General features: G+C 39.6%; 1 protein-coding gene across 1 annotated transcript; it reads left to right on the top strand.

Annotated features, from left to right (window-relative positions):
- The first annotated feature begins 8,807 nt into the window (after positions 1 to 8,807).
- Positions 8,808 to 9,827, top strand: LOC112742359 (transcription termination factor MTERF15, mitochondrial-like). Its single transcript, XM_025791597.1, has one exon. The coding sequence runs from the start codon at positions 8,808 to 8,810 to the stop codon at positions 9,825 to 9,827; it is 1,020 nt and encodes a 339-aa protein (XP_025647382.1).
- Positions 9,828 to 11,208: the final 1,381 nt, after the last annotated feature.

Below are 11,208 nucleotides of genomic sequence, written 5' to 3' on the forward strand. Positions count from 1 at the left end.
TTCCAGGATCCTATCTCTTCTGAGGCAATGTCAGTTGATCCAGATCACTTAGTTCATTGGTGAACAAGGGAGGTTCATCTTCCCAAGTATCAATGCCAAATAATTTGGCATTCAGCTTCATGATTGCACCAAGGAACTTGGCAGCTTGCTCTTCAGTAACATCCTCATTTTTTTCAGAAGATGAATACTCATCAGAGCTCATGAAGGGCATAAGGAGGTTTAATGGAATCTCTATGGTCTCTAGATGAGCCTCAGAGTCCTTTGGTTCCTCAGAGGGAAGCTCCTTATTGATCACTGGACATCCCAGGAGGTCTTCCTCCTTGGGATTCACGTCCTCTCCTTCCCTTACAGGTTCGGCCATGGTGCTTATGTCAATGGCCTTGCACTCTCCTTTTGGATTCTCTTCTGTATTGCTTGGGAGAGTACTAGGAGGGATTTCAGTGATCCTTTTACTCAGCTGGCCCACTTGTGCTTCCAAATTTCTAATGAAAGACCTTGTTTCATTCATGAAACTTACAGTGGCCTTGGATAGATCAGAGACTAAGTTTGCTAAATTAGAGGTATTTTGTTCAGAGTTCTCTGTCTGTTGCTGAGTGGATGATGGAAAAGGTTTATTATTGTTAAACCTGTTTCTTCCACCATTATTAAAGCCTTGTTGAGGCCTTTGATCCTTCCATGAGAGATTTGGATGATTTCTTCATGATGGATTATAGGTGTTTCCATATGGTTCACCCATGTAATTTACCTCTGCTATTGCAGGGTTCTCAGGATCATAAGCTTCTTCTTCATAAGAAGCCTCTTGAGTACTGTTGGATGCAGCTTGCATTCCATTCAGACTCTGAGAAATCATATTGACTTGCTGAGTCAATATTTTGTTCTGAGCCAATATGGCATTCAGAGTATCAACTTCAAGAACTCCCTTCTTCTGAGGCGTCCCATTACTCACAGGATTCCTCTCAGAAGTGTACATGAACTGGTTATTAGCAACCATGTCAATGAGTTCTTGAGCTTCTGCAGGCGTTTTCTTTAGGTGAATGGATCCACCTGCAGAAGTATCCAATGACATCTTTGATAGCTCAGATAAACCATCATAGAATATATCCAGGATGGTCCATTCTAAAAGCATGTCAGAAGGACACTTTTTGGTCAGCTGTTTGTATCTTTCCCAAGCTTCATAGAGGGATTCACCTTCTTTTTGTCTGAAGGTTTGAACATCAGCTCTAAGCTTGCTCAGCTTTTGAGGAGGAAAGAACTTGGCTAAGAAAGCCGTGACCAGCTTATCCCAAGAGTTCAGGCTGTCTTTGGGTTGAGAGTCCAACCATATTCTAGCTCTGTCTCTTACAGCAAAAGGGAAAAGCATGAGCCTGTAGACTTCAGGATCTACTCCATTAGTCTTAACAGTATCACAGATCTGCAAGAATTTAGTTAAGAACTGAAAAGGATCTTCAGATGGAAGTCCATGAAACTTGCAGTTCTGCTGCATCAGAGAAACTAGCTGAGGTTTCAGCTCAAAATTGTTTGCTCCAATGATAGGGATGGAGATACTTCTTCCATGTAAATTGGGATTAGGTGCAGTAAAGTCACCAAGCATCCTCCTTGCATTATTATTATTTTCGGCTGCCATCTCCTCTTCCTGTTCGAAAATTTCTGAAAGGTTATCTCTGGATTGTTGTAATTTAGCTTCTCTTAGTTTCCTCTTCAGAGTCCTTTCAGGTTCTGGATCTGCTTCAACAAGAATATTCTTGTCCTTGCTCCTGCTCATATGACAAAGAAGAGGGCACAGAAAAAATAATAATAATAGGGATCCTTTTTACTCAAGTATAGAGGTTCCCTTTAGGTGAGTGGAAGAAAAGGAGAAGAAAAGAGAGAGAGGGAATTTTCGAAAATTGTTTTTGAAAAATGGTTAGTGATTTTCGAAAATAGTTTTTGAAAAAGATTAGTGATTTTTTTTCGAAAATTAAAATAAAAAATTAAAATAATTAGTTAATTAAAAAGAATTTTTGAAAAAGAGGGAAGATATTTTCGAAAATTAGAGAGAGAGAGTTAGTTAGGTAGTTTTGAAAAAGATAGGAAACAAACAAAAAGTTAGTTAGTTAGTTGAAACAAAATTTGAAAATCAATTTTTGAAAAGATAAGAAGATAAGAAGTTAGAGAAGATATTTTAAAAATCAAATTTTGAAAAAGATAAGATAAGAAGATATTTTTGAAAAGATATGATTGAAATTAGTTTTGAAAAAGATTTGATTTTTAAAATCACAATTAATGACTTGATTCACAAGAAATCACAAGATATGATTCTAGAACTTAAAGTTTGAATCTTTCTTAACAAGTAAGTAATAAACTTGAAATTTTTGAATCAAAACATTAATTGTTATTGTTATTTTCGAAAATTTGATATAAAAATAAGAAAAATATTTTTGAAAAATATTTTTATAATTTTCGAAAATAACTAAGAAAAATGAAAAAGATTTGATTTTTGAAAAGGATTTTGAAAAAGATAAGATTTTTGAATTGAAAATTTGATTTGACTCATAAAAAATAATTGAATTTTAAAAATTTTTGAAAAAGTCAAATCTAATTTTCGAAATTTTGAGAGAGAAAAAGGGAAATATATTTTTTTTTATTTTTGAATTTTTATGATGAGAGAGAAAAACAAGAAAAATGATGCAATGCATGAAAGTTATGGATCAAAACAATGAATGCATGCAAGAATGCTATGAATGTCAAGATGAATCACCAAGAACACTATGAAAACATGATGAACATCAAGAACATATTTTTGAAAATTTTATATGCAAAGAAAATATGCAAGACACCAAACTTAGAAATCTTTCATGTTTAGACTCTATGAATGCAAAAATGCATATGAAAAACAAGAAAAGACACAAAACATGCAAATGCAAAGATCAAACAAGAAGACTTACCAAGAACAACTTGAAGATCATGAAGAACACTATGAATGCATGAGTTTTCGAAAAATGCAAGATGCACATGCAATTGACACCAAACTTATAACATGACTCAAAACTCAAACAAGAAACACAAAATATTTTTTATTTTTTTTTATGATTTTATGATTTTTTTGTATTTTCTTTTAATTTTTCGAAAATCATTTTGAAAAAGAAAAATAAGGATTCCAAAATTTTTAATATGAATTCCAAGAATCTTATGCTCTTTAGTCTAAAGCTCCAATCAAAGGGTCAGGCATGGCTTAATAGCCAGCCAAGCTTTAGCATGTAACAGGTAGATCATGAACAGTAGTAGGTGGATTAGCACCAACTAGCTTGCTCTTGATAACAAATTGGAAGCCTCAGTCCAAATGAATTTAGACATGGCTTTACAGCCAGCCAGGCTTTAGCATGCTTCATGAAACACTAGAATTTATGCTTAAAAATTTTGAATAAAATTATAAAATATTTGAAAACATTTTTATTTTAAAATTTTTTCGAAAACAAAGGAGAAAATTTTGAAAGATTTTTGAAAATTTTTTGAAAAAAACTTGGTGCGCAGAAATTGTGATTACACCTTGATTATGTAAAATTCATTGCTCTTTCTTTCCCTGGTAATGGCGCCAAAAACATGATGCCAATACCATGGTTCACAACTTCGCACAACTAACCAGCAAGTGCACTGGGTCGTTCAAGTAATACCTTACGTGAGTAAGGGTCGAATCCCACGGAGATTGTTGGTATGAAGCAAGCTATGGTCACCTTGTAAATCTCAGTCAGGCGGATATAAAATAGTAATGGGGTTTTCAAAAATAATTAATAAAATAGGGATAGAAATACTTATGTAAATCATTGGTGAGAATTTCAGATAAGCGCATAGAGATGCTTTCGTTCCTCTGAACCTCTGCTTTCCTGCTGTCTTCATCCAATCAGTCTTACTCCTTTCCATGGCTGGCTTTATGTAATGCATCACCATTGTCAACGACTACTTTCGGTCTTCTCTCGGAAAAATGATCCAAATGCCCTGTCACGGCACGGCTAATCGTTTGGAGGCATCACCCTTGTCAATGGTTACATCCTATCCTCTCAGTGAAAATGGTCAACGCACCCTGTCACGGCACGGCTATTCATCTGTCGGTTCTCGATTATGCTGGAATAGGATTTACTATCCTTTTGCGTCTGTCACTACGCCCAGCAATCGCGAGTTTGAAGCTCGTCACAGTCATTCAATCATTGAATCCTACTCGGAATACCACAGACAAGGTTTAGACTTTTCGGATTCTCTTGAATGCCGCCATCATTCTAGCTTACACCACGAAGATTCCGATTAAGAGATCTAAGAGATACTCATTCAATCTAATGTAGAATGGAAGTGGTTGTCAGGCACGCGTTCATAGGGAATGATGATGATTGTCACGTTCATCACATTCAGATTGAAGTGCGAATGAATATCTTGGAAGCCAAATAAGATGAATTGAATAGAAAACAGTAGTACTTTGCATTAATCTTTGAGGAACAGCAGAGCTCCACACCTTAATCTATGGACTGTAGAAACTCTACCGTTGAAAATACATAAGTGAAAGGTCCAGGCATGGCCGAGAGGCGAACCCCCAAAACGTGATCACAGGATCAAAATACAATCCAGGATGTCTAATATAATAGTAAAAGGTCCTATTTATAATAAACTAGCTACTAGGGTTTACAGAAGTAAGTAATTGATGCATAAATCCACTTCCGGGGCCCACTTGGTGTGTGCTTGGGCTGAGCTTGAGTGTTGCACGTGTAGAGGTTCTTCTTGGAGTTGAACGCCACCTTTTGTGCCATTTTGGGCGTTGAACTCCACTTTGCAACTTGTTTCTGGCGCTGGACGCCAGAATTGGGCAGAAAGCTGGCGTTGAACACCAGTTTGCATCATCTAAACTTGAAAAAAGTATGGACTATTATATATTGCTGGAAAGCCCTAGATGTCTACTTTCCAATGCAATTGGAAGCACGCCATTTCGAGTTTTGTAGCTCCAGAAAATCTATTTTGAGTGCAGGGAGGTCAGAATCCAACAGCATCAGCAGTCCTTCTTCAACCTCTGAATCTGATTTTTGCTCAAGTCCCTCAATTTCAGCCAGAAAATACCTGAAATCACAGAAAAACACACAAACTCATAGTAAAGTCCAGAAATGTGAATTTAACATAAAAACTAATGAAAACATCCCTAAAAGTTACCAGATTCTACTAAAAACATACTAAAAACAATGTCAAAAAGCGTATAAATTATCCGCTCATCAACGATCTGGCCATCACGGACAGTCTTGAAAGCTCCCATCATAGACACGTCCGCTCCAGGCGCCAACACCAAATCCTGAGCTTTCATCGTCTCCTCGGTAGCAGCAATAGCTTCCTTCACATCAGCAAGCAACACAGTCTTCTCCTCTTTTAAACCCACAACCTCCGCTTTCAAACTGGCCACCTCATCCTTCAGAGTACCAACATCGGCCAAAAGCACGGCTGCTTAGGACTCGGCATCTGAAGCCTTCCTCCGCTCTTCCCCAAGCTGAGACAAAAGAGAAGTCTCAACCTCGGAAAGGCGAAGGATCTCAGCACCAGACTCCTCGGATGACTTCACTGCCCGCTCCCTCGCCGACTCGGCATCCGCAAGCAACCCCTTCAATCTCGCCACCTCGGCCTGAGATTGACGAAATTTCTTGTCCAGAAGGCCCACCTGAGCCATCACAGGCTCGGCCTTCCGAACAATCACAGCAGAACGAAGAAGGGAACGGTAAAGGGACTTAGCCTGAAAAGTCACATCACATTCACGGAAGAAATCCTCCATGCCGGGCATAAGGTACTCATCGATGAAGGCCGGAGCGTCAAAATGACGATCCATCACTGACGGGACCACACCCTCCCCCTCCACCAAATTCTCACTATCAACATCCTCTGACCGCTTTCGCTTCCGGGAAGCACCCTCCGGCGACACCACCACCACATCATCATCAACCTCCACACCCCGACCTGACCCTTCGGTGCCACCTTCAGTCAACGCCAGATCCTCAGAGACAGTTCTCGTATCATCAGAAGGTCGTGAGGTCGGAGTGGAGGGAGTACCGCTAGAAGGAGTCCCCTGAGACAACTGAGCCTTCAACCTTGCAAGAGTCGTCAAACCCCCAGCCATCTTAACTGCAAGAAAGATTAAAAGAAGAAAAAGCATAAGTACCCAACTCGGAACCACAAGAAAAAAAAGAGAGAAGTGGAAACAAAACACAGATCACATCCCTAGGATTAAGAGGACGCTCCCCAAACAACTGCCACAAGACGAGGGCGACATCCCGGTCTTTCGCAGTCAAAAACTCCTGCGTCACCCGGGTGAGAACAGACAGCCCCCACCACAAAATTCCAATATGTGGGGAACCGCCGCTCACCCTCCAACGTCAGCCAGAACGGATGATGCCCCTTTGTAGGATGGACCTTGAAATACCCACTCTTAAACCCATAAAAAGAATCTTCATACAAGCCGAATACCTGACGATGAGGCTGAGCCCTAAAAGACATATACCCCTTCTTGTGCTTTCCCTCCTTGGAAGGAAAGGTGCACAAGAAGAGGAAAAGGAATACATTCACGGACACCGGAAGCTCCAGAAACTCGCACATGAGCTCAAAAGTCCGGATCGCCGCCCAACTATTCGGATGCAGCTGGGACGGCGCCACGGAACATTGGCTCAACAACTGTTGAACGATAGGGAAAAAGGGCAGCCGCACGCCAAGACAGGTGAACATTGCCTCGTACACCCATAACCAATCCGGAACGGTCGGCGAGTCCAAGTTAGTATAACAAACCCTCTCGTAAACCCCCGGAACGGAAAACTCATAATGATGCTCGGCGTCACCACCCCGCAAACAGCCCCCTCATCACGAAGTCGTTGGAGGTCCGCCTCCGTCATCCGCGACGGTGTCCCCCACACATCACTGGTTACCCAGGAGTAAAGGAAAGGGACGCCCCCGCTGGTATCACCGGAGCCCTCACACCCTCGGTCCTCCGACGCGCTATACCTAAAACATCGATGAGCACCGCCATCAGCCTAAACCACATGGCAGAAAACGGCGAGGGAAAACTAAAGCAAATACCACTACCTACTACCAACTACACAGTGGTGCTCATCCCCCCTACGAAACCCATCACCCAAAAGAACAGAAACACCATACACAAAAAAGACAACCCCAATCCACACTAAAAACACAGAAATGCAAAGCAGACAGGAATAGAATGACTGTAAAATAAACAAAGAAAAAAGAAGGCTAACCTGATAATGCGAAGCGAAAGCCTGAAGAATGCTGGAACAGAAGAGCAGGAACACAACCAGAAACACAGAACAGCACCAGAATAGAGGGAAAGTACTCTTGAAAGCTTAGAACCAGAAAAAGCAACAAGGAAAAGAAAAATGGGAACCAAAATGATTTTTAAACCCAAAGAAGAAAGACGAAAATACCCCAAAGAATAAACAAAACGCAGAAGGGCAAAAAGGAGAAATTTTCCCTTGCAATAAATGCTCCTTCGGGAAACCAAAAAGCATGTCTCGAAAAATTAAACGAGCGCAAGAAAACGGAAGGTTCGCACCAAACGAACGGCACGGAAGACGAACCAAGCCCAAAACATGAAAACTACTACCAGGGCGCCGACCCGCACAAAAAACGACATCTACCGAACGTTCCGATGAAACGACTAAGCGACCAAAACCATACCTCTCAGCGACAGAGACCGACCTCGATCGTCCTCCCGCTGTGGGGGCAACTGTTACGGATCCAACCCACAGATTCTACACCCGGAATAACTCCGGACCCAGTCGCCCAGATCCAAAACCCTCTCCGCCACTCAAAGGGCCCAAAACCAGCCCGATAAGAACTCCTAACTAACTTTCGAATTCAAATGTCTCCCTTATCTTAGCCAAACAAGATAAGATATGATATTCACCACCATCTATAAATAAAGGACTCTAGTCCCTCCAGGTATTCATTCACTCCTCACACCTTATACCTCTCAGATCCATTCTGACTTGAGCGTCGGAGTGTCTTTGCAGGTACCTCCCCTTATCGCTCCAATCTAGTGATCTGGCATCAGCCTCGACCCGCAAGTTCTCGATCCATCCCTCAACCCGTACTAAAAACATCTCGTACAACCATATTTTTTAAAAAGTTTATATTTTCGTAATGTTATTACAAATTAAAATATTAATATATATACTAAATCGAAGTCACTCAAAATGATTTACTATAATCTAATTTAAATCCAATCAATTTAAATTACTATAAACACATACCATAAATTTACTTTAAAAGTTAAAATAATTGGTTTTAATTTATTATAGATGGATTATCACTAAAATAACTAAATCGAATTTAATCAATTCAAATTAAATCAATTCAAATTAAATAATTGGCACTTAATATTTCTGCCTTTAGGGGATTAACATAAAATTGATTGTGATCTAGTGTTTTTTTACGTGAATTGCCCTTTTTTTTTTTTTCATTTTTCCCAAAATAGTGAAATACCCTGTTCCTCTCGCTCTCGCTCTCGCCCGCTTCTCCCATCCCATCAGTTCTCGCCACAACCAAAGGAACCCTCTCTGCTCACGCCATCGCCAAAGTCGCTTTTTACTCTCTAAACTGCCTTCCCTTCTCTTCTTGCTCAATTAAGTAGCTTCTTCCTTCAATCTCATACGAATTCTTTTATGCTTCTATAATTCCATCTTTTTTGTTTGTTGTTCTCTGTTATCACTCGTCATTCATCAACCAACATGTTTAACTCCCACCGTTACAAACCCCTTATCTATCTAAACCTAAAAGTTCTATTCCAAAGAACACAACCACACATGTTCTGCACTTCACAATCACACTCTTTGACGGTTTCATACCTCATCAATAACCTTGGCTTCACCCCACAATCTGCTCTAAACGCATCAAAACGGCATCGTTTCAAGACCCCACACAAGGCAGACTTAATCATCGCATTCTTCAAGACCCATGGATTCTCCCATTCCCAAATCGCTTCCATTGTTGCTAAGCTACCTAAGATACTTTCAGCCAATCCGGAAAGAATCCTGCCAAAGTTTCAATTTCTGGCCTCCAAAGGTGCTTCCACCGATGACATTGTTCTGCTAGCCACTAGGAACCCTAGATTCTTGCATTCGAGCCTCAAGAACAACATAATCCCTACTTATGGAATGATGAACACCTTCTTTGAATCCGATCAGAAAACGCTCCGTTGCATTGCTTCTTTCCCTGCTTTGTTCATGGAGCCTCGCTTGCCAAAAAATGTCAAGTTGTTGGCTGATGCAGGAGTATCTAACTCCGCAATCCGCCATTTGTATCGTACCAGAGTGTCCGTGCTCTTTTCTTCTGATTTGAGGAAGCCTGTGGATGAAGTAAAGGAATTAGGGTTTGATCCGTCATCGGTTAAATTCGCCATAGCTTTGCTAGCCAAGAAGACTATACGGAAATCACTGTGGGATGCGAAAGTCGATATCTTGAAGAGCTGGGGTTGGTCTAAAGAAACAACGTCCCAAGCATTCAGGAGGAACCCTTTATGTATGCTATCATCTAAGGATAAGATTAATGAGGTGATGAAACTTTGGGTCAATCAATTAGGTTGGGACCCTTTGAGTCTTGCCAAGATTCCATGGCTTTTTGGATATAATTTGGAGAGAAGGATTATTCCAAGGGCTTTTGTTCTCCAGTATTTACTTTCAAGAGGTCTGAGAAACAAGAATGATGATTTAAGTACCCCATTTTATGTTTCTGAAGAGTTGTTCTTTAACAAGTTTGTGGAATGTTTTACCAAGGAAAGGTCTCAACTACGTAAGATATACTATGAGAAAAAAGGATGTTCATGATAATAGGCAATGAGATCTATGGCATTTTTCCTTTATCAAGTATCAACTAGTTTTAAACCTTATTCTTTTTTCTTCATCCATTGTTAACTCTCCCTCTGTCTAAATTGTGACTAATTTGACCGATATGGTTTATTTATTTCCGCCGCATTTCATTGCTTGTTGATTGTTGTCATTCTTCAATTCCCTTCATAGTCATGATGTGTATCAACTACTTGGTGTTTAATAAATGATTGATGCATAAGTACAAATTCTTAACATGGACTGATAGGCTGACACACAACTTTGGTGCATCGCCTGAAATTTGTAGATACAAATACAAGTAGGTGGGAGTAAAAATCAGAGAAGAAACAGTAAAATGGAGAGAAGAGAGATAGAGACATAAGTGAGATGTTGATGGGTGGTTTAACTAGGATTTGTTCACATAGTTTCTGATTTCTCTTGTTTGTTTGTAACCTAGCTGATATGTGGATGCTGCTGTTGCTGCTGCCTTCCCTTGCAATATTATCTTCCAATTTTCATATTAGTGATATCTCATTGAAAGGATCTAGTACTTGGTTCTACTCAAATCTCTATTTTAGGTGTAGATAAGTTCATTGAGCTTAGATATGACTATGAGTCATGTATTGATGACCAAGTGAAAGCAAAGTTTGATTGATTGAATAATTGTTCATTCATCATCATATGTTTACCTATATATGGTGTGAGTCACGACAGCTTCTGGGCACAGCATAAGCATGGTAGTTCAGGTAGCAGCCTCGCAGTCTACTTACTACTTGCTTGAGATGGATAACTGTATATGAGATAAATACAGATCAGGATCTTTCTTCTGATTTTCTGTTTTGAGTTCCTTTACTAGACTTGTAATTTTTTATAAAGAAGAAACTTAGCTTGCTTTTCCCTTTGGATCTGTTCTGTGTTTTTTAGGTCAATTTGGTATTCCCAATCCATCTAGTAGAACAAGATTTAATTGTTGTTTTTATTCATTCTCTAACACTCTTTAGTAAATATTTTTATCTACGAGGAAGATGCTTCTCCGTGATTCAAGGGAAAGTTTTGTCCTTATTTGCAGTATGATCATAATTCATTTGAATAACATAGGGTATAAGTTTTGCCGTTGGTGAAAAAATGGAAAACAAAAACTTAAGCTAATTCTGAGTGTGGCATTCTGGTAGAATCATAGGAGCCACAAAGATTTACTTCTTAGATTTGTTTATTTATAAGGTGATGTTAGATGTTGGTATAAGGGTTAAAAATTAATGCTAAGGCTGTCTCGTTTGATTCTATAACTTGCTTTTATTGATTCTACTAATTAGTTTATTCAGTTATTAGTTCAGCTTTCTGAATTGTGAATTCTATTTGAGGTTATGGATATAAAAGAAAC

The sequence above is a fragment of the Arachis hypogaea genome, chromosome 14 (genome assembly GCF_003086295.3).
Source record: "Arachis hypogaea cultivar Tifrunner chromosome 14, arahy.Tifrunner.gnm2.J5K5, whole genome shotgun sequence".
Lineage (NCBI taxonomy): Eukaryota > Viridiplantae > Streptophyta > Magnoliopsida > Fabales > Fabaceae > Arachis > Arachis hypogaea.

What these genes read in the sequence shown, in the direction of transcription:
- LOC112742359 (XM_025791597.1), top strand. Translation starts at nt 8,808, where the DNA reads ATGTTCTGCACTTCACAATCACACTCTTTGACGGTTTCATACCTCATC.